The 13042-nt window shown below is 39.4% G+C and overlaps 2 protein-coding genes and 1 long non-coding RNA gene across 5 annotated transcripts in view; all 3 read left to right on the top strand.

Moving 5' to 3' along the window:
• LOC135342663 (ankyrin repeat and protein kinase domain-containing protein 1-like) overlaps positions 1 to 13042 on the top strand; it is a 49522-nt gene that overhangs the window by 25038 nt on the left and 11442 nt on the right. The window lies entirely within an intron of this gene.
• On the top strand, positions 2130 to 3007 carry LOC135342307 (uncharacterized). Its single transcript, XR_010396820.1, has 2 exons — positions 2130 to 2307; positions 2750 to 3007. It is a non-coding gene; the product is annotated as an uncharacterized LOC135342307 (long non-coding RNA).
• On the top strand, positions 7005 to 8598 carry LOC135343103 (uncharacterized). Its single transcript, XM_064540059.1, has 3 exons — positions 7005 to 7249; positions 7309 to 7330; positions 7381 to 8598. Exons 1-3 carry the CDS (start codon positions 7081 to 7083, stop codon positions 8477 to 8479), a joined length of 1290 nt encoding a protein of 429 aa, XP_064396129.1. The 5' UTR covers positions 7005 to 7080; the 3' UTR covers positions 8480 to 8598.

Here is a 13042-nt window from a genome sequence, read left to right as displayed (position 1 = left end):
CAAAACTTGATTTCGTGTATGCACAATCACGCATTCAGATGCTATAGTTACGTAGTGTTATGTGTAATGTAATAATTATAGACTTCTGTAAATAATGCATGCATCTGTTATCATAATCTGTTCAGTTTGTCCCAAGAACATGAAATTCTGAGTCTATATATAATTACATAGCACTATATCCAGCCTATAGTTAGTTAGTCATTTGTTTGCTTGCTAGTCTTCCTGAGTTATCATGCTAAATTCTAGTATCGGTTGTACCAAAGTTTGTTCCGCAGTTGAAGAAATATAGATGTGAATACTGTGATCGTTGTGATAGGAAGTCTTTTGATTGCGTGCTGCTGCTTGAGATGCATAGCGTGCTGCTGCAAGAGGTGCATAAATGTTATATGCAAAGGAAAAAGAAAAAGAAAAGTGAGTTTTTGTCTCATTTCAATGCTTATATTATACATGCAGATAAAGGAGCTGCTACATTAGAAGAACATCCAAGTGATGGTGGACCAGTAGAGGATTCTTACTACTCTCTGCCAAATTCATCTCAAGGAGCAAACCTGACTACAACTCCTGCCAAGAAGGAATCACAATCGTACAAGGCACTTGACATAACGAGAGTGGACTACATTAGTGTGTATAGTGTATAATGTACCGAATGAACTTCAAAACAAAACTTGATTGTGTAATCATGTTCATGCTAGTACTATACTAGATTCTATGTAGACTTAATTCTGTCAATAATGTATTTGCAACTTCGAGTATTAGTACAACCAGTAGGTACATAGGATTGACAGTGCAGTTGTGTGTGTTTTCAATTATTGCACAAATTTTGACTCGTGTTTAGACTGCTCTATTTCTGCAGGGAAGGATCACAGCAAGAAACTGAGTTGACAGATAGCTTAGTTAGCCTTTTATCTGTCTAAATGTGTGAAATTATAGTCAATGAATATTCTCATGCATTACTATTGATATTTGAAAAATTGCACTATTTTCATATTTCACCGCGTTTTGTCTGACTGACTAAGTAAGTAAGTAAGTTAGTAAGTAAGTAACATTCTTGGAAAGCATTTCCTCCTTGTACCGACATGTTCAGAAGATTCTAGATACAGCCTCTAGTCGACTAGAACCCGGACCATGGGCGTTTTTCTCAGAATTGCGTCCGCTTCCAAGAGGCAGATGACCTCTCAGGCTCCACTTTTCTTACCTACGCAATTCCGCCATCTTTAAATGACTTTTTTTTTTTTTTTTTTTGAAAACTTAACAAAGCATGTACAAGATAGTAGTGGGAGCATAGCCTCGTTCCCAGGCCTTACTTTTTCTTGCTGTTGTCACTGTTCATCCATAAACATAAGAAAGACATAGTGAGGCAGCAAAGAAAGAAATGGGCGTACAGTTAAGAAAAAGTAAGGCCTGGTTTGGGAAATCGCGTGATCCACAAGGATTTTTATGAACGTGGGCGATATGTAGCCCACAATCGTGACGTAAGGTATTCTCCCACGCATTCTGTACTGTACTGCACTGAGACAACCACCAAGCTGTGCTGCAAGTCAGATCAGAGAACCAGCGTGGCCAGCTCTGGTGGCAGTAGCTACCTGCTATATGATAATGATGACTAAGCTATTCTACTATAGCATGTAGAAAGACACAAGAAAAAGTAATAGTGATAGAATCTAAACACACAATCTAGACTAGTAGATCATCTAGCTAAGCCTAAGGTATAGCTAGCTATAGTGCTTGCAAACTTCCAGTTCCAAGTCCATGTCCAGCTTGCTGCAGGCAAAGTTTTACTAGTCGTAGACCTCTGTGTGGGCAGTCCAACATCTCTAGCTCAGTATGCCCACGCTCATTTTCACCCTTCTACCACCCTTCTACCCTCACGCGACTTCCCGATACAGGCTCTCCTTTTTCCTAACTTTACGTCTATTTCTTTCTTTATTCCTCCAATTAATACCGTATTTTATCTCATTGAACGAATAATACAGTATTTTATCTTATTGAACGATTGTGATAAAGAACAGAAAAAGGAGAGCCTGTGTAGAGGCTAGTGGGAGCATAGATGTAGGAGAGAGGGATTGGAACGGAAGTAGATTTCAATGTACTTCACATATGACCTCGATAAACATCCGCGCCTCGCTAATCTATTCCCCAGGAACTTCGCGGGTAACTGAGATTATTGCAAATCTAGGATTTTATGAGTTGTCACTAGTATTCTGTCAAGTTTTCCAGTATCCAGTGCAACTGTGCTTTATATAGATAGTGAATAACCATTATTCAAGCTCTATTTACCGTTGCAACTATCTTCTTCATTGAATTTAGGTAAGTTTAATCTTGTATTGTACACATTTATCCCTTTTTCTCTGAAATGATTAATGTTTAGGTCGTATACTTCAATATGCTTGTTGGTAAATCATGTGGTATCACCCCAAGCCAAAGAAAATTAGTCATACATCAGCTGGTAGAATTTAGTGCTAGAAAAAAGTTGAATTAAAGAGCACTACTAAAGATCCCTTTTTTGGGAATACGCTAAGCGTTACAGAAATTTTAATTTTAGGCATACATTCCCTTATGATTGGTGATCACCCCAAGAGCATTAGTTTTGGATCAGGTGGATGTATAGCTTTTGTGTGCATGAATGTGCATGTAGTCACCTATTTTTACCTCATAATTGTTATTGGCCCGGTAGTAGATTGTGGTGAAGGGCCTGTAGGCCCGAGATATTTAACTACTACAAATGCTGTTTCATCTATATTTTATATAGCAATACCTCGCAAGCCAAAACTTACTGAGTACGCTGAAGAAAAGAAGACAGAAGAATACCCCTCCTCTCTACACCCCTACACGTCACCGCCCTCGTAAATGTTATCGGCTGTTCCGGCTATATATACACCCTTGTATACCTCACCAGCTTCTCTCCATCTAAGACTGTCTGATTAGAGTGCTAAACTAATCATAATTATAGCTGTAATAATCATTTTTATCGTGTAAGTTTTTGTTAATGTTGTTCGGTTTGATCCCACTCGTTTTACACTTAGAAAGCAACTGGCAGTGCTGTGGAGTGTTTTTGCTGTCTCCAAGTGTATGTAATTATACTTAATGAATTGGAAATTGAAATGTACGGTCACCGGCCTAGTATATATAATTATATATAGTGCAATTGATTCATCAAAAGTGAAAACAATAAATTATTATTAAGAAAGTTACATGGTGTATTATGTATCTTGTCGTATGAATGATCATGGTTATTGCCTCAAACTAGTGGACTTCTTGATGGTTTTCTTTTTCATTTAATTAAGTTGGCAGCAAAAGAGAAGCCTCTGAGTGTCACAAATACATTCACAATTTCAGGGAACTAAACATCCTCCGATGATTTTATATCTACTGTGAAACAAGTATCCAATACCACTAGCTCTGCACATTCTCCTTACTATTACCATGTACCACCAATGCACTGTTGTGTTGATTGTGTCTCTTTCCCTCTTCTTTCACCGCTTATGCAATGAGTTTTCCTCATTTTGAGGCAAGAAAAGAAGACAAGAAAGCGAGGCGCGGATGTTTTCCGAGGCCCACTTCCGTTTCCAATCCCTCTCTCCTACATCTATGGTGGGAGCAAGTCAAGAAAAATAATTGTAATGTTAAAAATTATATCTTTAATTCAGTTTAAATTTAATTCAGTTTATATCTTTAAATGACTGCCACAGCAACGCACATGGCAACTTATGAGATGGGCGTGGCTGGTTAACCGGCTGTGACATCGATCGGTACACAAACAGTCCCTAGTCTAGTCCTTTTCTCCAACTTCTCTCTATTCTCAACTCAGGTATGCTACTGGCTAGATCTAGATCTACCATAGGCCTCCATGCTTTTGCACTTTGAAGTATACACTCTAGTATTTAACATGCATAGATAAATGAACACTGTAATAAGAATTATGTGTTCATAATTATATTCCAGTCTGCATGGCCTGTCTTCTCTTCTCTTCTTGAACTTCTCTTGCTTCTTGACATTCCTCTTAGGCATTTCACATTTCATTATTGAAGAGTATAAAAATACTGCTGTACTGAAAAAGAAAGGGAATCAAACTAAAAAAACATTTGCAATATGAACGTTGCTAGGATTGCCAGGAAAAGAAAAGCGCGAAAAAGCGAAGAAACAAGAAATTGGGCGAGTGCATAACTCCAATCCGTTACAACGCCATGAACATGTACAGCCGAGTGGCCTACTGTTGATAATGATTTTAGAATCAAAATACAAGTTGGGTAAAAATGAACCGCGAATAACTGAATTCACAATCATCCACCCACACATCCAACACTTGCATGTTTGCTCAACACTGTAAGGGAAAACATCACAAACATTATATAGCTTGCAAAAAATTCACTATAATTGTATGATGAAGGGTTGGCCAGGCAGGAAAAGCACAAAACGAACAAAAAATTGAAACAGTACATGTGAATGAAGTTGTAACGGATTGGAGTTATGCACTCGCCGAATTTCTTGTTTCTTCGCTTCCAAGAGGCAGATGACCTCTCAGGCTCCAATTTTCTTACCTACGCAATTCCGCCATCTTTAAATGACTGCCACAGCAACGCACATGGCAACTTATGAGGTGGGCGTGGCTGTGACATCGATAAACATAAAACCTCCTTTCTTCAGCTCAGCTCTCCATTCTCTCACTTCAGGTATGCTATTTATGCTAGACACATGCACTGACTGGATCTACCATAGGCCTCCATGCTTTTGCACTTGGAAGTACATCTACATGCAGTATAAACATGGCTGCCATTATTTTTATCATAGATAAATGACTGAATAAAATACTGAATAATGTTTATTCCAGTCCTGTCTTCTCTTCTTGAACTTCTCTTGCTTCTTGATGTTCCTCTTAGGTATTTCACTTTGAAAAGAAGGCCGTTGAAGGAGCCTCAATTCCCTGAGTGAAGTGCGGCCTGGGATCGAGACTATTGAGGAGTATAATATACTTCTGTCCAACGACCACTTATATATTTAATATCTTCAACAAGATTACAGGACAATGACAAATTAATCAACGTCACATTTATCTTATCATTAATGTACTACTGTAATGAAAAAAGAAAGGGAATCAATACTAAAAAACATTTGCAATGTGAACGTTGCTAGGATTGCCAGGAAAAGAAAAAGCGAAGAAACAAGAAATTCGGCGAGTGCATAACTCCAATCCGTTACAACGTCATGAACATGTACAGCCGAGTGGCCCACTGTTGATAATGATTTTAGAATCAAAATACAGGTTGGGTAAAAAATGAACCGAGAACTAAGAATTCACAATAATCCACCTACACATCCAACACTTGCATGTTTGCTCAACACTGTAAGGGAAAACATCACAAACACATTATATAGCTTGCTTATAACAATGAAAATTACTGAAGGATTGGCCAGGAAAAGCACAAAAAAATATTGCTTGAAACAGTACATGCGAATGACGTTGTAACGGATTGGAGTTATGCACTCGCCGAATTTCTTGTTTCTTCGCTTTTTCGCGCTTTTCTTTTCCTGGCAATTCTAGCAACGTTCACATTGCAAATGTTTTTTAGTATTGATATATATAGCACTATAATTATGATCCAACCTAGTTAGTTAGTCGTTCGTTTGCTAGAACTAGTCCCTGACGAGTTATCAATTGTTCCGTATAATAGTTAAGATGCATGACTAGTCTATTTTTGATGACAATTGCTCGTCTCTTCCTTTCCATTGTATGCTGCTACAATGCGATCTTCACACAGTTCTAATGCTTGGTAGCATGTGAACAGAAGCACTCATACAATAAGTGCATGTGGTCTATTGAGCAGCATTGAAATGAAACACAGAAGTAGAAGCCAAACAACAATTGTTCGTTAGTGGGATGAACAAAACGGAACATCTAAGTGCAGTAGAGGATCCACTATATATATATACTCTCTGCCAATCATCTCAAGAAACAACCTAACTACTCCATGCATGGCCAGCCAAGAAAGAATCACAATTGTATAGGAGGCACTTGACAAAATGAAAGTGAACTACATTAGGCCCAATGAAAATCTTGATTGCATTCTAGTACTAGACTTAATTCAGTGTTTTTTAATGTGTATAATTATGTATAGACTTTTGTCAATAATTATGTTGTCATAATCTTTTTTGTCCCAAGAACATGCACCAAACAACATTATTTGGGTCTATATAGACTAAAGCAGTCAATATAATTAGTAGTCAATGTAGTTGCTATTATTATAGTCGCTGAATATCATGTTTAACTGCACCTGTATTGTTTCAACTCTCGCATGTGGGAAGAAAAAGCTTGTATGCATTGTATAGTTTTCCTTTCCTATAGCATTTTGCTCTTCTTCTCTATTCCATGGTTTATAAAGCAAAAATTGAGTATACCTTCACTGTTTTGTGTTTTGTTTGTTCTATACCACGGCTCCAATCTCATTAGCTGCATTTTCAAAGATTCATTTTTACGGCTGTAATTTAGAGCAGATCAAAGCTTAATTAGTCAATTAGTAGGAATTGTGTGTGTGGTGGGTTTGTGTTGCCATGGATACTTGGCGTGGCGAGTGTACAATACTCAATCCCGAACAACACATTTAAATAATAAAGCAGCTGCTACAATAAGCGGAACAATTAGTGATGGTGTACCATTTGAGGATCACTACCATGCACTCAGTCTCTGCCATCTTTATCTCAAGTAACAAACCTGACCTACTACCCCAGTCAAGAATTGAATCACAGTCGTACGAGGCAATTGACATAACGAAAGTAAACTACAATAGTATGTACATGCATGTGTAGTGTACCGAATTAACTTAAAAACAAATGTTATTATTTAAACCTGATTGTGTGTGATCATAATCATGTATTCATGCATGCTGCTTGTACTAGACTAGATTCTAGTGCGTTCATGTATATGCATAGACTTCTGTCCATAATGTGTCTGTTGTCATAATCTATTTTGTCCCAAGAGAACATGCATGCACGCACCAAAACCACAAAATCAATTCTAGGTCTATAGTGCTCTAGCCAACCTGGTTAGTTAGTCATTCATTTACTTGCTAGTCTCCTGGAGTTATCATGTTTAACTGCACCTGTATCATCCCCCTTAAAAAGTGTACCATGGATGAAGTAACAGTTGACTATCTTGTGTGCGTTGGAGCTCCTTTACTAGCAACTGCTGTTCTGTTCCTTTGTATGGTTGCATGCTGCGTTGGATGCATTCACAAAAGAAGAAGGAAAAATAAAAGTGAGTTTCTTTTATCTTCTCTATAATTATGAGTTAAATGACTGTTTTTTATTCTACAGAACCAAGAAGTGATCAATCAGGGTAAAAAAAGATGTTGTAATTTAAGATTGTTTTATTTCTTTATTGTGCAGATTAGAAACACAAGATAGAAGCAGCCTCATAGATTTGGCAACTGGACAGATAAACGGCCAGCAAGAAACAGCCGTGCCCCAAAGTACATCCTCGTCTGTTGAAATGAACACCAATTGTCAGCAAGTTGTCACAAAAAAATTGAAACCACAAGATTTCAGTCAACATGCTGCATCAGAACGTCAAATGCCTATATTTCCGTTAGCACGAAGCCACGAGCATGTATCTAGCGTCTCTACTACGCCTCGGCATAACCCGAACATTGCTAAAAGCCTGACTTTCGATAGTAGCTCTATACAAGCGCCAAAACTGTGGAAGGAAAGGAACAATTACGACAAATTAGTAAGAGAGAAGGAAACGAAGAAGCAAATTGCAAAAGAAACTGAACCTAATTATGAGGATTTGGCCACACTCGAGCAGACAATGCATTCTCAGCAAATCATTACAAACAAGTCTGAGCAGGAGCAAAAAAATATAAAAGGGATTTCTGAGAGCAACCATGAATATGAAGAATTGACGAAAGTAACTGATGATAGCAAGATACCGAATACTCCCACTCACGGTCGGTACAATGTGCTGACTACGGCAACAGACATCAACCCTTTTCAAGATGCTATCGTACAAGAGGATACTGCTGAAAATATTAACGAAGACAAGTATTACAGCATAACAAGGGTGCACAGATTAGTCCCTGTGGGCAAACCGATCAATCAACGTAACAATGATGCTCTTTATCAAGCTCTTGAAGAGCCAGTATCTCAATCAAACTACAGCTGCAATCAGGTACAGCCAAGGCATAACACCTTCGCGAGCTGGACCACCAATCCTAAGGGAGGGGCTGAGGATAATCTGGTTCGTTCTTATAGTCACAGTCTGGAGAAATTGGATCCGATGTATGATGAGCCCTTCAAAGAGGAGCAGAGGTCAACACCACAGCTAGATATTTACAATGTCGACTCACTCTTCGATGATCCAAAGTATGTATCGAAGGATCACACTGATCGAACTTTTTCTACTGAATGTCCTGTGAGAGGTGCCTCGTTGACTGCACATTCACCGGGGAAACAAGAAAGCAAAGCGGCAATGCGAAAAACCAAATAAGGAATTTACCATTTGTGTGCTGTGTGAATACCCTTTAGTTTATTGTGTGTTGTTACTATAAGTTAGAGACATTGTATGGCCTTATTTTGTATTCAGAAGTGATAGACAATAAGTATTTTCCCTTCTGTTAATGTCCCAATGCAACAACATAGCTAGATGATGATGCTCCCATGCATGCAGTGTAACAGATTTCACTCATATATATAGCTTGTAAATACATGAACAGTCTTTCAAAAGCTGGAGCTCATCATAAACCTATAGTTTGATCTGATATCTAGCTTCACCTATACCATTCCCCTGCAACCTCAACAAGTAAGTCAGTTTTATTAGCTTCATTTGTGCACTCATCATGCAACTATGTGTTTCTCTTACTGTACTAGATCACTGTTCAGATGGATGCTTATTGCATGACAACTGACCGGATTAACTACTTTGTGTGCTATGGAGTTCCAGGTGTTGTACTAGTTTTGTTTCTATGCATCGGAATTGTGTGCTGTACAGCGATGTGTTCATAAGAGAAGGAAGAGAAGGAAAGGTATGTAATCAGTAGAACCTCGATTATCCGGACACCTTGGTTCCAGAAGGAGGCTGGATAAGTGAATATGCCGGATAATCGAATAGACAAACCACGCCTTGATCCACCCACTTTATTGATAAACAGCCGTGCCACATGGTTGTCTGCGCATGCGCAGAAGATAAGCAGGCATGTCTCCATGGTAACAGCTGCAACGCGCATGCGCATTTGAGGGACACGCCCATTTTTTGAATTATTTAATCTGATTAAAAAGAAAACTGCCAAGCCGGATAATCGAGGTTCCGGATAATGGAGGGCCGGATAATGGAGGTTCTACTGTAATGTCAATTACTATATAGTTTATATTGATTTTAATTCATGCATTTCCCAGCTTCTGCAAATCTCTCAAATGAAAGCAACGAACACCCAGAGTATGTCTTCCAGTGTGAAACTTGCAGAAGTAAGCTCGCAGGATAAGACATTAACATACCTGAATATTAATGTACATAACATGTTGCATTGCACGTTTTAGCTTATCTATACAATGTCATGCTTATCTACACATGCAGATAAAGGAGCTGCTACAATATTAGCGGAACATCCAAATGATGGTGGACCAGTCGAGGATCCTTACTACTCTCTGCCATCTTCATCTCAAGGAGCAAACCTGACTACTACTACCCCAGCCAAAAACAAAACACAGTCGTACGAGGCAATTGACATAGCGAAAGTGGACTATATTAGTGTGTATAGTGTACCGAATGAACTTTAAAAAACACTTTTGGAGGTGTACATGTTCCGTGGTTCGATTGAACTCTTATTTAGTTAGATTTACAACACTCACATACTCTTTAGCAATCATTTTGTACCGAAGGCCTTATTGTGTGTGTTTACCACGAGGTACATACGTAGAGATATCTGACAATGTCATGGCTTCTAGAAAAGAAATATCAATAGCACCTGAATGAAGTACTTTAGTCCTAGTGTGCATTCTAGTCTAAATGGTAATCGCATCGATCATGCATGTCAGTGATCCTGGTGAGTCTGATATGGAACCCCCCTGTGTCAAATCTGGGTACGATGTTCTGTCAATAATGTATCTGTTGTCATAATCCATGCAGCAAGGACATGAATCAAAACGACCTTATAAGGAAGTACAGTGTACAAAACGGTACCGGTGATAATTATTATGAAACAATAAGCAAACTAAGTAAAAGTTGCTGACTAAGTAAAAGTTGCTGTCAGTGTAATAGCGACACTTTTTGCTTATCGTACTTTTTTTGCTTTCTAAACTCTGTCTTTATACGTGATCTGTAGTCAGTCGTCAGCTACGTCACAAAGTAGGCACACTGATTATTATAAGAATCACAACGTTGTGGTAGAAATGGATATTTTAACAGTAGAGACTTCGTTGCTTACCGTAATGTGCCAAGCTCTACATACGTTTGTGATCTAGAGGGAGGGTGCCCGTGAGTGTGGGGGAGCAAGCTATGTCCCTGTCCCTGTCCAATTAATACACACGCTCCCCTGTGATGAGAGTACCCCCTGCATATAGTCTGTCACCAGCTGAATCACAAAGTGAAGTTTAAAAGGCCGTTGCGCCTAAAGTATGTGATAGAAATGGATAGTTCAAACCACTTGTTTACTGTAACAGTGCTTATGTATGTGCATGTTGAAACTGAAACAGTACCATTAATTGCATGTACCCATCAACAGTTTTGCTATACTTTGAGCTAATTGTGTTTATGTAGATCTATGTACCAACCACGCACGTTTCCTTGAATGTTTTGAGTATGCATGTCAATAATTGTGATGCATGTTTTCCTAATGTTATACAGGGAGTAAAAGCTGTTTATTCTGACTAAGCTATGCTGTTATATAACCCTGTTATATAACATGCAGGATATAGGGAATGCATTCTTTCAATAATTATGTTCTGCATTAGCATAAAGGCCCAACAATCACAATCATCAGTAAACACACGACCAATACAAAGATAACAACAATAACTGGAATGATGATCTCCAGAGGAACTGTTGGCCCAAGAAAGGTAGGAAGCGGATAAGTCAGTTGCCGGTCCAATACGGGGCGTAACTAGAAAATATACGTGGGAAGGAGGCAACACCCCCGCAAAATGTTTACCCGAAAACCACACCCACTAATTATCGCGTAGAAGTGCATGCAAATGGCAGTAAACTGCTATTTACCGTATAGCGGGTATATTTCGAGGGTATAAATGTTCGCGGTTTTCACGGATTGAGCCTCTACCGCAAAAATTTATACCCACGAAAATTTATATCTTTATTGAATAGTAGGCGTGTTCAGTATTATTGACCACACCTATCGACAATAAGAGGTGCCTCACCGTATAGGCTAGGCCTGGATTCGAGGCTAACAGTGTGGAGGTACAGCTGCATGTTGATGTGCGCATGCGCCAAAAGGCTGGAACTCTCAGACCACGAAAATAAAATCCGCAAAATCCTTTGTAATGGTCCATCCGCGAAAATTTGTACCCTCGAAATATACCCGCTATACGGTACCTGCTCTCAGGGGCGGATCCAGGGGTGATTTTGAGGGGGCTGAAGCCCCCCCCTTTTGAAAAAACTACCTAGTCTGAGGTTACAACAATTTTGCCACCAACCTTGTTACTTATGCATCTGCATGTAGACTCACTGACTTAAGAGATGCTAGACAATAGCCAAGTCTAGCTACTAAGAGTATAAAGGATGTAGGCTAGCTAGCTGGACATACTATACTGCTAGCTAGCTAGTAGCCTCGATCCCAGGCGGGAAGTGGGCCTGGTATCGACTGCTTGCGCATGCGCTAATATCCCCCCCGGTATCTGGGGGCTTTGGATAACATCGTTTATGCTCAGTAAAACTATGACATCACAACGAAAGGAAGTGGATTGAAGGAAGTAGATAGAAAGTTCGATTGAAGGTTTCTAGCCCATCGGATAGCATTCTCTGATAGCTACCCTTAGCCTGCTATGTTAACAAAAGACTCACAGCCTGCAACAGTGTGGATGACGATCGTCTGAAAGGAGTGACGGCTGATAAGAGCCTATATGGACAGGCCACGCCCATTTAACACTAACTTTGGTGAAAGTCTACTATACTACTGCTACTGATTCTATCAGAAGAAAATAGCAGTACAACAAACCTACACAGCTCTGTTTCTAGCTAGCTAGCTATATAGCTCTGTGTATGACTTTTAGAATATTTTCTCTGATGTATCCAGTATTATAGAAATATTTACGGATAAAAAACCCAATATTATAGTATTATAGAAATATTTACGGGAAAAAATCCAATAATTTGGAGCATGCGCAAGCAGTCGATAGCAGGCCTTCTTTCAAAGGTCGGTGAAGGAGGCTATCATATTCCAGGCTAGCCTCCTTCACAAGGCCTAATTAGAGCGGCCTGGAATCGAGGCTAATCCCAGGCCTCTTTTCCTAGGCCTTGTGAAGGAGGCTATTGTGCATGCTGTTGAGCTGCAACATGGAGCAGATCTCAGACTTTTTCAGCTAGTTGCAAGGAAGCAGCCTTATCTCCTCTCACTCTCAGTGCAGTCTGGGTAGGCATTGTGATTCTTTTATGTACCAAGAGTGCATGAATGTAGATGTAACATCTACAGTATACATCCTTTTGTTGATTAGAACGAGTTTTTTGTATTAACTTTTTCATATTCAGTATTCACTTATTAATATGACAGTTCAAAGGTAAAAGTGTGAGCAAATTGTAAAAAGCAAAAAATTTCCCCTCCCATACCCACCCCCTGGGTGGCTCCGCCACCCTCGTACGGGGCTTCGCCCCTTTCTACTAGCCCCCCCTTTCATTTTTCCTGGATCCGCCCCTGGCTCTTCTTCTCTTTTCTTCATCAACAAGACAGTGAAGAGGTCATTTTCTGCTCATTCTGTATATCTAGTTAGCTAGACTAGTTATCCAAAAGTTAGCTAGCCAGAGCTATTAAAAGCTAGTGAGGTGAGTCACATTACACTTGAAGTTCAAAAGTACAGGAGGCAAGGGCCTCCTCTGCCTCATTGCTAG

This window comes from Halichondria panicea, chromosome 10, assembly GCF_963675165.1.
Source record: "Halichondria panicea chromosome 10, odHalPani1.1, whole genome shotgun sequence".
NCBI classification, from domain to species: domain Eukaryota; kingdom Metazoa; phylum Porifera; class Demospongiae; order Suberitida; family Halichondriidae; genus Halichondria; species Halichondria panicea.
This window is presented reverse-complemented; position numbering and strand designations above follow the sequence as displayed.